This window comes from Rhinopithecus bieti, unplaced genomic scaffold (genome assembly GCF_001698545.2).
Source record: "Rhinopithecus bieti isolate Rb0 unplaced genomic scaffold, ASM169854v2 scaffold_39746, whole genome shotgun sequence".
NCBI classification, from domain to species: domain Eukaryota; kingdom Metazoa; phylum Chordata; class Mammalia; order Primates; family Cercopithecidae; genus Rhinopithecus; species Rhinopithecus bieti.
This window is the reverse complement of record NW_016816960.1, coordinates 455,840-475,117: the sequence shown is the minus strand read 5'-3', so window position 1 is coordinate 475,117 and position 19,278 is coordinate 455,840. Positions and strand designations below refer to the sequence as shown.

General features: G+C 54.5%; 2 protein-coding genes across 18 annotated transcripts in view; one reads left to right on the top strand and one right to left on the bottom strand.

The window, feature by feature from the left end:
• DHX30 (DExH-box helicase 30) overlaps positions 1-5,566 on the top strand; it is a 51,451-nt gene extending 45,885 nt beyond the window's left edge. For both annotated transcript variants that reach the window (XM_017855683.1, XM_017855682.1), the window contains 14 exons: positions 631-783; positions 1,096-1,233; positions 1,654-2,352; positions 2,626-2,701; positions 2,785-2,889; positions 3,134-3,309; positions 3,532-3,738; positions 3,830-3,911; positions 3,988-4,181; positions 4,284-4,443; positions 4,565-4,722; positions 4,824-4,927; positions 5,003-5,142; positions 5,240-5,566. In XM_017855683.1, coding sequence (XP_017711172.1) covers positions 631-783; positions 1,096-1,233; positions 1,654-2,352; positions 2,626-2,701; positions 2,785-2,889; positions 3,134-3,309; positions 3,532-3,738; positions 3,830-3,911; positions 3,988-4,181; positions 4,284-4,443; positions 4,565-4,722; positions 4,824-4,927; positions 5,003-5,142; positions 5,240-5,493 — 2,646 coding nt within the window. In that variant the 3' untranslated portion in view covers positions 5,494-5,566. The remainder of the gene's footprint in view (positions 1-630; positions 784-1,095; positions 1,234-1,653; positions 2,353-2,625; positions 2,702-2,784; positions 2,890-3,133; positions 3,310-3,531; positions 3,739-3,829; positions 3,912-3,987; positions 4,182-4,283; positions 4,444-4,564; positions 4,723-4,823; positions 4,928-5,002; positions 5,143-5,239) is intronic.
• A 513-nt stretch (positions 5,567-6,079) lies between these two features.
• Positions 6,080-19,278, bottom strand: part of MAP4 (microtubule associated protein 4) — a 235,099-nt gene continuing 221,900 nt past the window's right edge. For 9 of the 16 annotated variants that reach the window (XM_017855660.1, XM_017855665.1, XM_017855667.1 and 6 more), the window contains 4 exons: positions 12,726-12,807; positions 10,563-10,675; positions 8,535-8,724; positions 6,080-8,411 (listed from right to left, as the gene is read on the bottom strand). In XM_017855660.1, coding sequence (XP_017711149.1) covers positions 8,404-8,411; positions 8,535-8,724; positions 10,563-10,675; positions 12,726-12,807 — 393 coding nt within the window. In that variant the 3' untranslated portion in view covers positions 6,080-8,403. The remainder of the gene's footprint in view (positions 8,412-8,534; positions 8,725-10,562; positions 10,676-12,725; positions 12,808-19,278) is intronic. The other 7 variants (XM_017855664.1, XM_017855666.1, XM_017855671.1 and 4 more) reach the window with 2 other exon arrangements.

Here is a 19,278-nt window from a genome sequence, read left to right as displayed (position 1 = left end):
TTTTTTTTTGAGATGGAGTCTCTCTCTGTTGCCCAGGCTGGAGTGCAGTGGCACAATCTTGGCTCATTGCACCCTCCGCCCCTCCAGGTTTAAGCAATTCTCTGCCTGTCTCTGGAGTAGCTGGGATTACAGGTGCGTGCCACCACGCCCGCCTAATTTTTTGTAGTTTTAGTAGAGGTGGGGTTTCACCATCTTGGCCAGTCTGGTCTTGAACTGCTGACCTCATGATCCACCTGCCTTGGCCTCCCAAAGTGCTGGGACTACAGGTGTGAGCCACCGCGCCCAGCTAATTTTGTATTTTAGTAGAGACGGGGTTTCACCATGTTGGCCAGGCTGGTCTTGAACCCCTGACCTCAGGTGATTTGCCTGCCTCGGCCTCCCAAAGTGCTGGGATTATAGGTGTGAGCCACTGCACCTGGCCTGAATTAGCTTTAGTTCATTTTTTAAAATGTTTGTTTTGGTAAGTTTACATTTTCCTAGTTCATAATTTCTCTTATCACCATGTCAGCCAAGATCCAAAATCTCTTAGACATTACTTGGCACAACTTCTGCCTCGGAGCTCCTGAGCTTGTCTGGGCTGGTTTTGGGGAGCCCTAGAGCATAGACTGAGTCTTGCATGTCTCCCTGCAGAGCCTGGGCCTGGTGGACAGGAACAATGAACCGCTTACACACGCCATGTATAACCTGGCCTCTTTGCGTGAGCTGGGTGAGACCCAGCGCCGACCGTGCACCATCCAGGTGCCCGAGCCCATCCTCCGCAAGATAGAGACCTTCCTGAACCATGTAAGAGGCCCTGCATCCCTCATCACCCTTGCCCCCTGTAGTCTGCCTCCATCTCTCCAGACTGAAGGCCTCTACCTGCGACAGGCAGTAGTACCTCCCCATTCTCTTCACTGAGATTGGGGCCTGGGAGCCCCCTGGCCTGAGCAGCCCAGTCTTGCCCACAAGGATCCCGGGGCAGTCACGGACTCAATTAATCCTGTGCCCAGTGGGTTGGGCCACAACATCTGACCCAGGCGGATCCTGCAGAGTGGCTGGTTATGTGGTAATGAGGAATTTCTTTTTCATTGTTTTGCTTGCCTCCCTGCCCCCCAGTACCCTGTGGAGAGTTCATGGATTGCCCCAGAACTCCGGCTGCAGAGTGAAGACATCTTGCCCTTGGGCAAGGACTCAGGGCCTCTCAGTGACCCTATCACAGGCAAGCCCTATGTGCCCCTGTTGGAAGCAGAGGAGGTACGTCTCAGCCAGAGTCTGCTAGAACTGTGGCGGCGGCGAGGGCCAGTCTGGCAGGAGGCCCCCCAGCTACCTGTGGATCCACATCGGGATACCATCCTCAACGCCATTGAGCAGCACCCGGTGGTGGTCATCTCTGGGGACACAGGCTGTGGGAAGACCACACGCATCCCCAGCTGTTGCTGGAGCGCTATGTGACCGAGGGCCGTGGTGCCCGCTGCAATGTGATCATCACCCAACCTCGCCGCATCTCTGCTGTGTCTGTGGCACAGCGGGTCAGCCACGAACTGGGCCCCTCCCTGCGCCGGAACGTGGGCTTCCAGGTGCGGCTGGAAAGTAAGCCCCCAGCCCGAGGTGGGGCCCTGCTCTTCTGCTCTGGGGGTATCCTGCTGCGGCAGCTTGAGAGCAACANCAGAGGAGGTACGTCTCAGCCAGAGTCTGCTAGAACTGTGGCGGCGGCGAGGGCCAGTCTGGCAGGAGGCCCCCCAGCTACCTGTGGATCCACATCGGGATACCATCCTCAACGCCATTGAGCAGCACCCGGTGGTGGTCATCTCTGGGGACACAGGCTGTGGGAAGACCACACGCATCCCCCAGCTGTTGCTGGAGCGCTATGTGACCGAGGGCCGTGGTGCCCGCTGCAATGTGATCATCACCCAACCTCGCCGCATCTCTGCTGTGTCTGTGGCACAGCGGGTCAGCCACGAACTGGGCCCCTCCCTGCGCCGGAACGTGGGCTTCCAGGTGCGGCTGGAAAGTAAGCCCCCAGCCCGAGGTGGGGCCCTGCTCTTCTGCACTGTGGGTATCCTGCTGCGTAAGCTGCAGAGCAACCCCAGCCTGGAGGGTGTGAGCCACGTCATCGTGGATGAGGTGCATGAGCGGGACGTGAACACAGACTTTCTGCTGATCCTGCTCAAGGGCCTGCAGCGGCTCAACCCGGCCCTGCGGCTGGTGCTCATGAGTGCCACAGGGGATAATGAGCGCTTCTCCCGATACTTTGGTGGCTGCCCTGTCATCAAGGTGCCTGGCTTCATGTACCCGGTCAAGGAGCACTACCTGGAGGACATCCTGGCCAAGTTGGGCAAGCACCAATACCTGCACCGGCACCGGCACCATGAGGTGAGGGACACCCCCATCCCACCCGAGGCTCCTGGCCTTTCCTCCACAGATGCCCCTCCTCCCTGGCCCTGGGGCTTGGTGGCCTGGGGCAAGTTACCCTCCCCAGTCCTCAGTTTCCTTGATAGAAACTGGGGACTAACCCCATGTGCGTGGCACGCATGTGAGGATTGGAGTTGATGTCAAGCGGCTCCGTCTCACTGAGTCAGGTGGCTGTGTCCTTGGCATGACCCCTTACCCTGGGGCTGTGACTGTGGCCTCTCTTCCCCACCCCAGTCTGAGGATGAATGCGCACTCGATTTGGACCTTGTGACTGATCTGGTTCTGCACATCGATGCTCGTGGGGAACCAGGTGGGTGCCTCCCCATCTGCCCCATGCCAGCCCTGGCCACGCTTGCAGAAGCAGCTGGCTCATGCCCCAGGGCTCCTTTGCAGGTGGGATCCTGTGCTTCCTGCCTGGGTGGCAGGAGATCAAAGGAGTGCAGCAGCGCCTCCAGGAGGCCCTGGGCATGCACGAGAGCAAGTACCTCATCCTGCCAGGTGAGAGCCCGGGCAGAGGGACCAGGGACCTTTGAAAACCAGCCTGGCCTCTGTCCTGGGGACTGACCCAACTGGGACTCCGGGGGTCCCGGTTTCTGACCAAGCTGCGGCACTTTTCACTGGGCATAGTGTTTATCTGCACCTGTTTCATCAAAATGGGGTCAAAATCCTTGCCCTGCCCACATTCCAGGGGGGAATTCTGGTGGAAGCAGTGCCCATAACCAGTGTGTGTCTTGCCCACCAGTGCACTCCAACATCCCCATGATGGATCAGAAGGCCATATTCCAGCAGCCTCCAGTTGGGGTGCGCAAGATTGTCTTGGCCACCAACATTGCGGAGACTTCCATCACAATCAACGACATCGTGCATGTGGTGGACAGTGGGCTGCACAAGGAAGAACGCTATGACCTGAAGACCAAGGTGGTACCTACCTCCTGGGCCTGGCCAACCACTGGGGGAGGGACTCCGTTTTGAGGTGGTCTGCAGCCCAGATCTACCTTAGACCTGTTTTGTGTGTCTTGAGAAGGCCACCCTTGTGGGGTCTCAGTGTTCCTGATGTCGGGGGACTGGTGAAGGTTACTCGGAGTGGGGAAGCACTGAGGAAGTGGTATCTGTGTGCTGCTTACCTGCCCCCTCCTCCAGGTGTCCTGCCTGGAGACAGTGTGGGTGTCAAGAGCCAATGTGATCCAGCGCCGGGGCCGAGCGGGCCGCTGCCAGTCAGGCTTTGCCTACCATTTGTTCCCTCGAAGCCGGCTGGAGAAAATGGTCCCTTTCCAAGTGCCAGAGATCCTGCGCACACCTCTCGAGAACCTGGTGCTGCAAGCGAAAATCCACATGCCTGAGAAGACGGTGCGGTGGGGTGGGGTGGGGTGGGGGCTGGCCTGGGGACCAGGCAGGTGGGAGGTAGGCTCATGGCGGGCTCTGGCTCTGTTTGTTGTAGGCGGTGGAGTTCCTGTCCAAGGCTGTGGACAGTCCAAACATCAAGGCAGTGGACGAGGCTGTGATTTTGCTCCAGGAGATCGGTATGTAGGGGCTGGGCTGGGCTGGGCTGGGGAGTAGTAGCTCCTGAGGGTGGCACTGACAGCTGAGCCGTTGCAGGGGTGCTGGACCAGCGGGAGTACCTGACCACCCTGGGGCAGCGCCTGGCTCACATCTCCACTGACCCCCGGCTGGCCAAGGCCATAGTGTTGGCCGCCATCTTCCGTTGCCTGCACCCGCTACTGGTGGTCGTTTCCTGCCTTACCCGGGACCCCTTCAGCAGCAGCCTACAGAACCGGGCAGAGGTGGACAAGGTCAGTCCTGACTCCTTCCTGGAGCCCTCCACCCACTGCTGTTCTGAGGGGGCGTTGTCTAGCCCCTGCCTGCGACCCGGCTGCCCTCTTCTCCCCTCCCAGGTGAAAGCACTGTTGAGCCACGACAGTGGCAGTGACCACCTGGCCTTTGTGCGGGCTGTTGCCGGCTGGGAGGAGGTGCTGCGTTGGCAGGACCGCAGCTCCAGGGAGAATTACCTGGAGGAAAACCTGCTCTACGCACCTAGTCTGCGCTTCATCCACGGTCAGCTGGGCCCACGCCTGCTTTCCTGAGCCCCTCCCGCTCCTCCCACCCCCACTGAGCTTCTGTTACCCCTAGCCTGTGGTTAGGGACTGTAGGTTCACTGCACATTCTGTCTCCCTAGGACTCATCAAGCAGTTCTCGGAGAACATTTATGAGGCCTTCCTGGTGGGGAAGCCCTCGGACTGCACCCTGGCCTCTGCCCAGTGCAACGAGTACAGTGAGGAGGAGGAGCTGGTGAAGGGCGTGCTGATGGCTGGCCTCTACCCCAACCTCATCCAGGTGCTGCCTCTGGGAGGGAGTGGAGTTCACCAGGTCCCAGCCTCCTTCCCTGTCTGCAGCTCCTTGCTCAGCCCCACCCATCTTTTCCTTCATCCCTGCAGGTGAGGCAGGGCAAGGTCACCCGGCAGGGGAAGTTCAAGCCCAACAGCGTTACATATAGGACCAAATCAGGCAACATCCTGCTGCACAAGTCGACCATTAACAGGTGAGGGCATGCAGGCCTGGATGGGGCAGCTGGGATGGTCCAAAAGGGTGGCCTCACCAGCCCTGTGTTCCCTAGGGAGGCCACACGGTTGCGGAGCCGATGGCTGACGTATTTCATGGCGGTCAAGTCCAATGGCAGCGTCTTCGTCCGGGACTCCTCTCAGGTGCACCCGCTAGCTGTGCTGCTCCTGACCGACGGGGACGTGCACATCCGCGGTGGGTGCCTGCAGGCCTCCCGCCCACCCCGCTTTGCAGCTGCTCCTCTGGGGCCTGGCCTCACCACAGCTTACCACCATCTTTTCCGTTCCCTCAGATGACGGGCGCCGGGCCACCATCTCACTGAGCGACAGTGACCTGCTGCGGCTGGAGGGTGACTCGCGTACCGTGCGGCTGCTGAGGGAGCTGCGGCGGGCCCTGGGCCGCATGGTGGAGCGGAGCCTGCGCAGCGAGCTGGCTGCACTTCCCCCCAGCGTGCAGGAGGAGCACGGGCAGCTGCTTGCGCTACTGGCAGAGCTGCTGCGAGGACCCTGTGGCAGCTTTGATGTGCGCAAGACAGCTGATGACTGAGCCCTGCTTTTGCTGGGGCTGTGTACAGAGTGCAAATGTTTATTTAAAATAAAGTTCTATTTATCCCTTGTGACCACTGCTGTCCACTAGGGGCTCCTCTCTCAGGGCCTCCATACACTGGGCCATGGTTCCCCAAAGAGGAAGAAGGAAGTTAGAGAAGAGAGATGCTTATTGCTGGGGGACAGGGACTGGCTGTGGCCCCAAGTCTTCAGAGAGAAAGAAAGGGGTTAGAACCTCCTCCCTTCGCCAAGAGCAGGAAGCAGCCATGCTGTTAACCAGCCCAGTCCGCTGGCACAGCTGCTCCTCTGGGTACCCACCACAGGAAGCCTGTCAGAACTGTCACTGTCCTTGTAGTTTTGGACAGTTAAGTGTCGAGTAGCCCTTTACCAGGCAGACTGGGGGAGAGTTCTGCAGGTAGCCGAGGCCCAGGGCTGTGCGGCACAGTGGTCCTTCCTGTATCCACATCCACAAGTTCATAGCCGAGGGGCTGAATGCTGAGGTCATGGAGATCATGTGCACAGTGAGCTGAGGGCAGGAGGATCAGGGAGGTAGATGCAAACCGAGACACAGAAGCATGGAGCCTGTGTGATGGGACATCAGGCAGCTTTATTTACTCTTAAAACTGTTACAACAGAATCACAGACTGACACAGGTAATGTCTGAGCCATAAGCAAATCGGGAAGTACAGAAATGTCCCACCCCAAATGGCTGCGGAGTACACATCACACTGGGCCTCTGGTCCTGGCCTTCTCAGGTGCTCTGGTGTGCAGGATCCTTCGAGGGGACTCTGACCACTCCTATTGTCTTACCTAGAAAGCATGCCACTTGGGCCACCTCCCCCCAACCCTTGGCCAAAGGAACGAAAGGACCTGGAACCTGTCGTCAACCTCAGCATCCTCATGACCCCGGGACAGACGCAGCAGAGGCATCAGGTACTCTGGGCCTGTGCTGTTGCCCCTGTGGTGTCTCCTGACTATCCAACCCTCACTGTTTCCTTCTCACTTTCATCCCAGCAGGGCCTTCCTCCTGCTGACGAAACACTGGCTCCCTCATGTTCTGGGCACAACGGAAGTGTTCTGCACATGGTCTCTATGGAGGAAAGCTGGTCCCCCTGGCCCAGGCAGCACTTCCTCTGTGAGACCCTGCAGTTTCCTGGTGTGTGCCTGGGGAGCTAGGGACATGGTGCCAAACCTCCATAAGGCACTGCTACCTCAGAAAGGGGGAGGACCTGTCAGGCCCAGGACTGCCTCCCTGCACATGGACATCAAATCTAAACCTAAGTCAAGACCCCTACCGTCTCCAGCTCCAAGGGATTCGAGGACCAGAGAAGGGCAGAGGTCAGGAGGGGCCTCAGGAGGCCAAGTCTGGGGCAGCCTCAGAGGCAAATCTACACTGTAGCCAGTCCCCTCCAGAGAAGCCCTTGGAATCTTCCAGGCCATTTCACTACAAACTTATGTTTGAATCCTTTATTAGAAACCATGCAAACTTTAATACAAAAAATACAAGTGCAATAAGAATCTTTGTGTCAATACAGTTCCCAGGATTTCTCCTCACTGCAGCCATCCCAAGGCCTAGCTGGGATGCCCTCTGTGGGCCTCGCCTCTCCTCCCTCCCCTCTCCAGTCAGGGCATAAGGGAAGCAGATGGCCTTAGTCTCATGCCTTTTATTTTTAAATTTCCAGACCTGATTTCCCACTATCCGCATGAGGCTCCCCTGGACATGAGGGCTTGCATGTCCTAGGGTGCGGGTGCCGGCCTGAAGGAATTCCATCTCCTGGCCCTTTCTTGTTCTCCAGCCCTGGCTTTATATCCTAGGGCTGACCACCAGATCCCAGGGAATGGGAAAGAGATGCCAAAACCAGCCTCTTGGTTAGAAAAGAAAAGCAGCATACACACAAAATGGCAAAACCAACCAGTGCACGCTCCAAGAGCCCCTTGTGTGCCTGACCGGCTCACCAGCTACAGCCTCTGCACCCCTCTTCCCTGCTGCACCGCCTCCAGGGCCCTAAGCTGCCCACATCCTCCAGCGGGGGTGGCGTAAGGATCTCTCCGCCCTGTTCCCTCTAACACTTACTGAGGACTTTCATATAGACGTGGCTTCAACCTGCAGAACTATTTCGCCAGTTTTTAGGTTATTAGAAAAAAAATAAAAGGACAAAACGAGAAAAATGTGACAGCAGCTAGGCGGGTATGTTAAGCATGGGGACAGGCAGCACTGACCCCCAACTTGGGCCAGGGCAGCAAGAAGGGCCCGACACCACCTGCATGGGGGGGGGGGGGAGGTGCGCATTCGTGGCGCCAAAGGGAGAGGTAGTGGCTTAAGCGCCACAGTCAGCATCCTGTCACCACTCAAAATCCGCCTCCACTCTTCCCTCCAGGTAGATCCAGGAAGGAGGGAGGGCATGTCAGTTTCTTTTGGGTTTGGACCAAAGAACCAAACAAAGATGAGGGTGGAATCTAGTTCTCCTCTCCTAGATCCCAACTTAGCCTCAGCCACCCCAACCCCCTCCCAACCTCCTCCACGGAGCAGTGGCACAGTGATGGGGCAAGACCAAAGCAGGGAGCTGGGCCTGGGCTGGAGCGGGAGAGGAGGTGTGGGGTGGGGCTGCTGCTGCAAAGCAGGAGGGAAGGCGAGCCTAGCGGGCTGCCCGGCGCCCAAGCGCTCACTGGTCTAGTGGACAGTCCGGGAAAGGGGGCCAAGGACCCGGGAGCCCGAGTTGGGGCCGCCAGGGAAATGTGGGGGACGGGAGACAATGTCGGCCCCATGGTCGGTGCGGGCCTTGGCGTTTGCCCGGAACATCAGCCTGTAGGTCTCAATCTGCAGTGACATGGGAGGAGGGAAGGGAGAGGGGAACAGGGGAGACAAGAGGGGAACACGGGGGAGACGGAAGACGAGACCAGAATGTCATCATTAGATGCCTGGAAAATAAAAGGTTACTTCGTTAAAATTCAGGCCACACTCTAGTCAAAAACAAAGGAGTTTCAATTTGCGGCCAGTGGCAGGGCCCCTGGCTGGCCCTTAGGCCGAGCCCAGCCACTTACTTGTCTCCTGGATCTGGCTGTCCAAGGTCTGGGCCTCCCTTTGGTCACCACCCCCTGACAGGGTGGGGTGGCCATTGAGGCCACTGGCTGAAGTGGGGGCGCCAGCTTCAGGCGCTGCCTCAGAGATGGCCGGCTCCTCCCCAGCAGGGGGGCCCGGACACAGAGGAGCCTCGCTGCCACCGCCCTCAGTCTACAATGAAACAGTGGGGGAGACAGTGCAGGGTCAGTCGGGAGGGGAGTGGGATGGGTTGATGGTGGTGGGTTTCACACACAGCCCCCACCCGTGCTGTCCCGGCACCCACTGGCTCAAGGCACAGTCACTTGGAGAATCCCAGGCAGGTGCCCTGGCCCCACCCACCCCACCTCACCTGGGAGACCGACTCCCGAGGGTCGGGAGCAGCTGGGCTAGTGACACTCTCAGAGCCCCTCTGTGGCATGTGAGGCTCTGAGGAAGCCTCTCTGAGGGAGAGGTGCCAGGCCTCAGGCTGGTACCAAATAAGTAGCTATGACAACAGTAAGCAACAAGCCTGAAGGGTAGCCCCCCAAAGGGTGCAGCCCACCCTCCCAGACCCTCCCTGGACCCAGGCCACCCCCTGCACACAGAGTGGGGTCCTCAGTAGCTCCCGGGCAGCCCTGCCTGTACATCTGTCTGGTCAGGAACACAGGCACTGAGGCTTTGTGCTGGGCACCATTCTGGGACCAGGAGTCCACGGGAGGCAGAAAGAAGGTGTCCAACGAGGTATAGCCCAGGGAGACTGTGGAGGCCCGGAGGGCTCATAGGAGAAGGACACTGGGGGACATGGAACACTCCGTGTGAGGAAGGCAGAGAAGAGAGAAGAGCTGTGAGAGGTCACTGGGGAGCTGGAAAGCCTGTGTCGCCAAATACCCAAAAAGTGACAAGGCACAAGTGGTTTCTAATCGGCATAGTGAGAGAAACAGTCCTTAATTTAAAACCCTAATTCCAGAACTAATAGAGAAAGGGAGATAATATGAATAAGGAAAAGCACACAAGGCTTGGGGTCAGAAAAGCCCAGATGTGAATCCGGGTCCGCACTCGCTCACTGTGTCCTTGGACGAGAGACTAAGGCCAAGTGAACGCCCCACGGAGACGGGCGCAAGAGCGGCCTCTTCACAAGGCGCGGGGGCGCGCACTGAGAGCCTGTGGCAGCAAGGACCCCTAGATGTTCGTGGAAGCTTATCAAGGCTTCAGTCAGAGCATCAGGAGAGGATGGGACAGGGGACGGGCTGGGCAGTGGCTGGCACTGGGGAGCAGAGGTGGAAGGGTAGGCCCAGGGCAGTGGCTCCCGGCCCCTCTCCCCTGCGCACCTGAACCCGAGCAGCAGCAGACTTCCTCGTGCTCGGGGCCTGCAAGATGCCCCTCATGGGCCCCCCACCCGCTGATGACATGGAACAAAGGACAGACAGCATCTTGGCACACAAAAGGTCTCACAGTACTGTGGAAGGAGGAAGGGAGGAAAGAGAAGAGAGGGAAGGGAGAAGAGGCCCAGCCAGTCGCCAGGATGTGAAGCTCTGCCACTTGAGCTCTGTCCCAGAGCCCTGCAGAGGCAGGCCCCAGGCAGCCTGCTGTCGCTGGCAGCCAAGAATGTGCTGTCCTGCTCCCAGCTCAGGAGCAGAGCCTGACATGGGGTGGGAACCCACATTCCCCTCTTGTGTGACAGCCGGGGAGAACTGTGTGGTGCAGAACCCCCGCTCGCCTGGTGGTGGTCTGTGTCCCAGCCTGTGGCCTTCTAAAATGGCTGGATGGGCTCAATTAGGAAGGCCATGGCTCTCAGAAGCAAGGTTCTGCCTCCAGCTGACAGGTGAGGGGTGGCTGGGCTGGGGCCTCTTCACTTCTGCCTCAGTCAGGACTGATGATACACGATGGGAAAACAGCAATGGTGTGGGTGAAGACATGACTCCTGAAGAGACTGAGGGGCGGTGACAGGTGCCTACCTGTGAGGACCCTGACCCTAGCTGCATTGTCCCCACCCCTCCCCAGCTGTGCCTCCCCAGTGACCCACTCGCTACCTTCACGGCACCTCCTGCAGGTAGGTGGCCCACATTATCAAGGGATCCCACCTTGGCCTGGGCCTTCTCCTTGAAGTTCAATTTCTGACTTTCAATCTTGACATCTCCTCCACCTGGAACCACAAAGGAATTGGTCACCTAGGGTGGCAGAGGAATATCCCTGCAGGCAAAACCAGGACTGGTGATATGCCCAATCTAGAAATGAGAAAGATGTGACCTGCTTCTGGGTGGCAAACGAAGAACAGTGAACACGTTTGTCTAAAGAGGGCTTCTCTTATCACAGTGAGGCTGAGACAGTCTCTCCGTCCAGCCAGTGGGAATATCTCCAAGAGAAGGAACGCCATCCCTTCTACCACCCCATGCCATAGCCACCGAGCTGCGGGCCAGGCTTGGGCAGGCCTGGGGCTCTGAGCACAGCCTCCGGGACGAAGCCCCTGCTTCTCTACTTGGTCTGGGAGTGCCCTCCCGCTAACTGGGCCACGCAGTGCTTCTCAGGCACAGCCTCACTGAATTCTCACGAATGCCCTGTCCTCACAGCCACGGTCCCTGCTTCACAGCCGGTAAAACATGCTGCAAAAGAGAAGGGACTCACCCAGAGTTACCACCAAACTGGTGATTGACAGGGACAGGTTGTGAAAATTGTCTGAGCCCCTAACCGTATCACACTGTAGCAAAAAGAAGGAATGATAAAAAGGAGAGTGGCCCCGAGGCTGTGCGCTGAGAAAGGAAAGACATGGACCAAGGCAGGCCCGCGGGATCTAGTAACCTCAGGCTAGGACGGGGAGGGAAGGTGGTCTGAACTCAAGCCCAGGGTTCACAGCTCCCTGGCCAGAGTGTGCCCATGAGACCAAGGGGAAGGGTGCAGGATGAGCTGCCGTCAATGAATACCCAGCCCCTCGCCCAGCAGCGTGGCTCCCCTTGGGCCCCTTCTCCTGTTCTTCCATCTCCTCTCAGCTCACATGGCAGACCTCCATGCACAGCTTCTGGCCAAGGTCTCCTGGTGTCCCATACTGGGAAACCTAGCCCTGGCAAAAACTAGACCCTAAGTGACTCAGTATCATTACAGAAGGAAGTATCTCATAGGAGTAGATTTCCCAGATAAAAGGGGAAAAAAATGGTTAAGAATGGAACTGTTTAGATCTTTCTAAATAGAACACATTCTAAACTGGATCACACTCTTCGCTGAGAGGGAAAGGGAGTTTTTTTTTTCTTTTTGGAGACAGAATTTCGCTCTGTTGCTCAGGCTGGAGTGCAGTGCCACACTCTTGGTTCAAGCAAATCTCCACAGGCCTGCACCACCACACCTGGCTAATTTTTGTATTTTTAGTAGAGACAGGGTTTTGCCATGTTGGCCAGGCTGGTCTCAAACTCCTGACCTCAAGTGATCTGCCCGCCTCGGCCTCCCAAAGTGCTGGAATTACAGGCATGAGAGACCGCGCCCGCCCTGAGGGAAGAGAGTTTTGCCTTCACCTTAACTGGCCTGTGGTGGCTAGCCTTCTGGGATACCAGGTCGGCCAGCCAGTGTGCCTGCTGCTGCAGCAATCCTACCCACAAATCTGCTGTAGACCCAGGAACTAGGACACAAGGCTGCAAGGGTACTAGCCAAGGCAAGAGCCCAGCCTCTGCACAGTGACTTCCACAGGGGTGCTCGGCCTACCATGTTGCTGGAAGGAAACTGCATTAGTGCAAGTTGCTGAACGCCTCCCATTCTCCTGCCAGGGCTAGTGGCTGATGCTTCACTGGTTAGGAGCCCCCTTTGCTTCTGAATCTGACAGGTGGGACCTGAACACTGCTCTCTATACAGCTCCTTCAGCAGTAGCTCCTGCAATCCTCGTTTAAGGCAACCCAGGTTCTCAGCTCAGAGTGCACCGCTTCCCCAGGCCTAGTTCAATAGTGCCATGCACACAGTGGGTACTCAAGAGAATGCCTGTGTGGATGGCTGTCGTAAGAAACTGATACTCCTCCACTGAGAGGTTAGCACCTGAACTCCCGCTCCCTGACAGAACAAGGACTGTGTTGTTTCCACCACTGTGTCCTGGGTAGTCTTCATGGGATGCTAAAGGCACAGAGATGAAACCCTTGCCAGCCAGCAGGCTGCCCAGCTGGCCCATGGCAGGACTACATACCCTGGGAGTCCCAGTGGGCAAGGGAGGCGCCACTCACCAGGCTTGTGCTTGATGTTAGCTTTAGACCCACACTTGGAGGAGACCTTAGAGATATCCACTTTCTTGTTCTGAATCTGAACCTGAGGAGGAGGACACAAAAGACTCATTCAGAGAGAGGGTATATTATCAGAGCCAACCCCATGCTGCCTTTTAAATCTTCTCCATGTTCAGGGTTTCTCACTCCCTCTGTAAGCTGCTGTCTCAGTCTGTTCAAAGACAGGGTCATCTCCCTAAATACTTACAAGAGCCCTCGACCCACCCTGGCCCTGCTCTTCACTTCTTTTCTTTTTTTTTTTAGATGGAGTCTCGCTCTGTTGCCCAGGCTGGAGTACAGTGGTACGATCTCAGCTTGCTGTAACCTCCGCCTCCTGGGGTCAAGCAATTCTCCTGCCTCAGCCTCCCGAGTAGCTGGAATTACAGGCGTGCACCAACACACCTGGCTAATTTTTTGTATTTTTAGTAGAGACAGGGTTTCACCATGTTGGCCAGGCTGGTCTTGAACTTCTGACCTCAGGGGATCCACCCACCTCGGCTTCCCAGAGTGCTGGGATTACAGGCGTGAGCCACCATGTCTGTCCTTCACTTTTTTTTTTGAGATGGAGTTTCACTCTTGTTGCCCAGGCTGGCACGATCTTGGCTCACCCAAGCCTCCATCTCCTGGGTTCAAGTGATTCTCCTGCCTCAGCCTCTGGAGTAGCTGGGATTACAGGCATGCACCACCATGCCCGGCTAATTTTGTATTTTTAGTAGAGATGGGGTTTCTCCATGTTGGTCAGGCTGGTCTCGAACTCCTGACCTCAGGTGATTTGCCTGCCTCAGGCTCCCAAAGTGCTGGAATTACAGGCGTGGGCCACTGTGCCCAGCCACCAGCCTTCACTTCTAACCCCACCTCCAGCCAGACCAAACCACCATTTCCACACCCCACAGGCTTTTCTGTGCAGACCCTGTCCATGCATGCTCCAGACAGCTCTTCTGTCATTTCACCAGGTCCAAACACCAGCATCAAGGCTCCAATTAAATATCCCCTTTGTTCCATCTCAAAACCTTACCCATCAACTCCTCACCCAGAGAAACCTGGAATAACATATTTACTTCCAGTCCTTTTCAATGCATTTTCCCCTTGGCGGGGGAGGGGGTGGTGTGTGTGTGTGTAATCATAGTATTCCTGCTTAAACCATGTTATAACAATTTTCCCAGCCAGGTGCAGTGGGTCACACCTGTAATCCCAGCACTTTGGGAGGCTGAGGCAGGCAGATCACCTGTGGCTAGGAGTTTGAGACCAGCCTGGCCAGCATAGTGAATCTCTCTCTCTACTAAAAATACAAAAATTTGCATTTAAAGGTGGCGCATCTTGGCCAGGCGCGGTGGCTCATGCCTGTAATTCCAGCACTTTGGGAGGCCAAGGCGGGTGGATCACGAGGTCAAGAGATCGAGACCATCCTGGCTAACATGGTGAAACCCCGTCTCTACTAAAAATACAAAAAAAATTAGCCAGGCATGGTGGTGGGTGCCTGTAGTCCCAGTTACTGGGGAGGCTGAGGCAGGAGAATGGCATGAACTCGGGAGGCAGAACTTGCAGTGAGCCGAGATCACGCCACTGCACTCCAGCCTGGGCAATAGAGTGAGACTCTGCCTCAAAAAAAAAAAGGTGATGCATCTTTTAAGTCTATAGCCATGCATGCCCACTGGGTTGCTGGATGGGGATCCCAGCATTCCTATGAGTGACCCCGCTATCCTTCAGTAGGAGAGCCTGACTTTCCAACACATCAACTCCAAGCAGTGTTGCACTGTTCTGGTGGGTTCCGCTACAATCTACTAAATGGTGAGCTACCTTCTTGAGCCCTGTTTTCCTTTCTTTGGTGTCAGGAAATATGGTCTTCACCATGTTCCCAGAGGACAGATATAATGCCACCTGTATTTTTGTATTTGAACCCACAGCCCAAGACCTGGCACAGAATACCCACAATCCCCAGCTTGCCAGAGCCATTCTCAGTCTTGCCTCTAAAACTCAGCTCATGCCTAACCCAAAAAACCCACTATGTTTTCTTCCCCATCCTTCAATGCCCAGCTCAACGGGTGCCTTCCATACGGCCTCACATGGCTCTCGCTTCAATCCGTCTCTTTCTCGTATCATCTCTTGAAGGGACACCACCAGGAACTATACCATAATTGCTTCACATGTTTGATAATTACATACAGAGTAGTTACTACTGTGAAAACACACAGCCTCTACTTTGTCTCATCTTTTCAAAAAGTCTGCAATTTTCCATAGACAGAAAATTGTTTCTTTTCTCCTCAATCTATAGTTCATTATACAGATATTTATAGGTATCTCCAAAATGGAAGTTAGGATACAGCACAGATACCTCCTCCTAAGTATGTGCTGATAGCAAATGGGAGTCCTGCAGCTACAGAGTTGGTGGTCACACCATTGTAAGTGCTTTATCTGGGTTTAAAACAAGGTATCTTGTTATTTGTTAGGGGAAGAAATGGCCAATTCAAGAAGAGGTGGCCATGAAGGCCTCATCCAAACATCTCCCTATCCTTATCCCTCATAAGAGAGGGCATAGGGAAGGGTACTTTTACCAGCCAAAGATCTGGTAGCTGCTTAAACCAACCTAACATGGGTCTTGAAGCAATGGTGACAAGCTCATCTTAGCTGTAACCACAACAGCACATGCAAGAAGTTAACAGAGTCACTCTCCAAGGCATGGTCCTTCACCAAGATGCAGAGTCACACATTTCTTTCTTGTTTTCTTTTGAGACAGGGTCTCACTCTGCCGCCCAGGATAAAGTGCAGAGGCATGACCTCAGCTCACTGCAGCCTCAACCTCCCAGGCTCAAGTGATCCTCCCAGACTCAAGTCCCTCAAGTGGCTGAGACTACAGGCGCACACCACCATGCTCCGCTAATTTTTGCATTTTTTTGTAGAGACGGGATTTTTATAGAGACTACAGTCACCAGGCTGGAGTGCAATGGCACGATTTCAATGCACTGCAACCTCCAACTCCTTGGTTCAAGCGATTCTCCTGCCTTAGCCTCCCGAGTAGCTGGGATTACGGCACGCGTCACACGCCCAGCTTTTTGTATTTTTAGTAGAGCCAGGGTTTCACCATGTTGGCCAGGATGGTCTAGAACTCCTGACCTTGTGATCCACCTGCCTCAGCCTCCCCAAGTGCTGGGATTACAGGTGTGAGCCACCATGCCCGGCCGAGACTCTGTCTTTAAAACAACAACAACAACCCAAAAGTTAGCTGGGCATGCTGGTGCACGCCTGTAATCCTGGCTACTCAGGAGGCCGAGGCAGGAGAATCGATTGAACCCAGGAGGTGGAGGTTGCAGTGAGCCAAGATCACGCCACTGCACTCCAGCCTGGGCCACAGAGCGAGACTTTGTGTCAAAAATAAATAAATAAATAAATAAATAAATAAATAAATAAATAAATAAATACACAAATAAAAATAAAGGCCAGTGGCTCACGCCTGTAATCCCAGCACTTCGGGAGGCCGAGGCAAGCGGATCATGAGGTCAGGAGATCGAGACCATCCTGGCTAACATGGTGAAACCCTGTCTCTACTAAAAATACAAAACATTATCTGGCCGTGGTGGCGGGCACCTGTAGTCCCAGCTACTCAGCAGGCTGAGGCGGGAGAATGACGTGAACTCGGGAGGCGGAGGTTGCAGTGAGCCAAGATTGTGCCACTGCACTCCAGCCTGGGTGACAGAGTGAGACTCCGTCTCAAAAAGCAAACAAACAAACAAACAAACAAAAAACCTAGGTAGCCCACACCATGAAACAGATGTAGCTTCTGACATAAGAGTCCTATGTTAGGAATACATTCTAGATAAATAACTTGAAATGTTAAAGCTATTTCTACAAAAATATGATTTAAAATGTGTTACAGCTTCATGCCTCAGCGACAGAGCGAGACTATGTCTCAAAAAAAAAAAAAAAAAAAAAAAAAAAAAAAAAAAAAGAATGAGTGGAGGACCTTTGTAGAGTAAAAACACTTAGGATTAACAGAGTTGAGCCTGTATTAATACATACCTTATTAGTGATATTTAAAATATATGGATCAATATATGATTTTTTTTTTTGAGACGGAGTCTTGCTCTGTCGCCAGGCAGGAGTGCATGTGCCGGATCGCAAGCTCATGCAAGCTCCGCCTCCCGGGTTTATGCCAATTCTCCTGCCTCAGCCTCCCAGCAGCTGGGACTACAGGTGCGCCACCTCGCCCGGCTATTTTTTTTTTTTTTTTTTTTTTTTTTGGAGAGAAGTCTCGCTCTGTCACCAGGCTGGAGTGCAGTGGTCCAATCTCGGCTCACTGCAACCTCTGCCTCCCGGATTAAAGTGATTCTTCTAACTCAGCCTTCCTGAGTAGCTGGGATATAGGCACGTGCCACCACGCCCAGCTAATTTTTTGTATTTTAGTAGAATGGGGGTTTCACGGTGTTAGCCCAGGATGTCTCGAATCTCCTTGACCTCATGATCCACCCCGCCTTGGCCTCCCAAAGTGCTGGGATTATAACGTGGCCACTCGGCCCGGGCTATATGCTGAAGTATTAACAAATAAATAATATATATAGGGGCTGGGCTTTCAAAATACTTGGGATTAGGCAGATTATAGATAAACCAAGACTGCCTCATGTAGATAGTAAAATGAGGTACCCTGTTAAAAAATTAGTTAAAAATCTGACCTTTTGTTTCATTTTACTATTTTTCCTTCTAATTTCAAACGTAGTGTGTTTGAAATTCCCACAATAAAAAGTTTTTTTTTTTTTTTTTTTTTTTTGGTTTTTGTTTTTTTTTGAGATGGAGTTTTGCTCTTGTTGCCCAGGCTGGAGTGCAATGTCACCATCTCAGCTCATTGCAACCTCCGCCTCCCAGGATCAAGTGATTCTCCTGCTTCAACCTCCAGAGTAGCTGGGATTACAGGCATGCACCACCAGGTCTGGCTAATTTTATATTTTTAATAGAGACGGAGTTTCTCCATGTTGGTCAGGCTGGTCTCAAACTCCCGACCTCAGGTGATCCGCCTGCCTTGGCTTCCCAAAGTGCTGGGATTACAGGCGTGAGCCACTGTGCCTGGCCCAGTAAAGTTGTAGAAAGCTTAACTGAGCCTCACTCACTTAATAAGCCCACCACTTCCAGGCTACAGTTCTCCCTCCTTAGGTGGCTACGTGGAGGAGTCTACAATCTGCTTCCAAACATTTCCCCCACACCACCTGCCTCCACTGTAGGCTTCAGCCTCAGGGAACCATGTGCGGCGTCTCCTTTATGGGCTGGCCCAAGTGTCCCCTCCTCGGGGACCACAGAAGCCACGCTGGCTCTCTGTGGTCCTAGGAGCAATCACGGCATCACACACCTCACTCTGCTTGTGCTTACACAGGCTGCCTGCCGCCCTGTGAGAGCCTGCAGGCACACTCCAGGGAACCAAAACATGCTGTGGAAGTCAGCTGCCAGCAGGTCTCAGCACCCACTACACATGCACAGCCCCTTGCAAGGGTGAAATGGAACCAAAACGGACACAAAATCTTAACTGGGACCAGCCACAGAAGAAGCCACTATATTGGCGCTGGCTCATCACTCCCCTCTCTCCACTCCGCTGGTGTCCTCCTGGCTCTCATCAAGGGGTATGTCTGTGTGTCTGTCAGGGGCACTTTTGGAGCATTAACTAGGATCCTGTTTTGAGCTTCTCATCCCGGTGGTAACTGCGGTATTTCTTTGTGTATGTGTGTAGGTGGCGAGTGTGTAATGCTGTTCTGTCTGCATAGCAGGTCCTTCCCCCACCCCTTTTTTTTTCAGGCAGTGTCTCTCTCTGTCACCCAGGCTGAAGTGTGATGGTGCCATCATGGCTCACTGCAGTCTCAACTACCCAGGCTCAAGCAATCCTCCCGTCTCAGCCTTCTGAGAAGCTGGAACCACAGGCACATGCCACCTAATGCTGCCAGGCACATGTCTGGCTAATTTAAAATTGCTCTGAAACCCAGGCTGGTTTTGAAGCAATACTCCTGCCTAGGCCTCCCTGGGCCACTGCACCTGGCCTTATTTTAAAAGATTGTTTTTGGGACTGGGCACAGTGGCTCTTACTATAATCCCAGCACTTTGGGAGGCCAAGGTGGGTGTATCACCTGAGATCAGGAGTTCGAGACCAGCCTGCCCAACATAGCAAAACCCCATCTCTACTAAAAATACAAAAATTAGGCCCAGTGTGGTGGCTCATACCTGTAATCCCAGCACTTTGGGAGGCCGAGGCAGGCGGATCATGAGGTCAGGAGATTGAGACCATCCTGGCTAACACAGTGAAACCCTGTCTTTACTAAAAAATATAAAAAATTAGCCGGGCACTGTGGTGGGTACCTGTAGTCTCAGCTACTCAAGAGGCTGAAGCAGGAGAATAGTGTGAACCTAGGAGGCGGAGCTTGCAGTGAGCTGAGATCACGCCACTGCATTCCAGCCTTGGCGACAGATCGAGATTCTATCTTAAAATAAAATAAAATAAAATAAATACAATACAATACAAAAATTAGCCGGGCATGGTGGCAGGCAC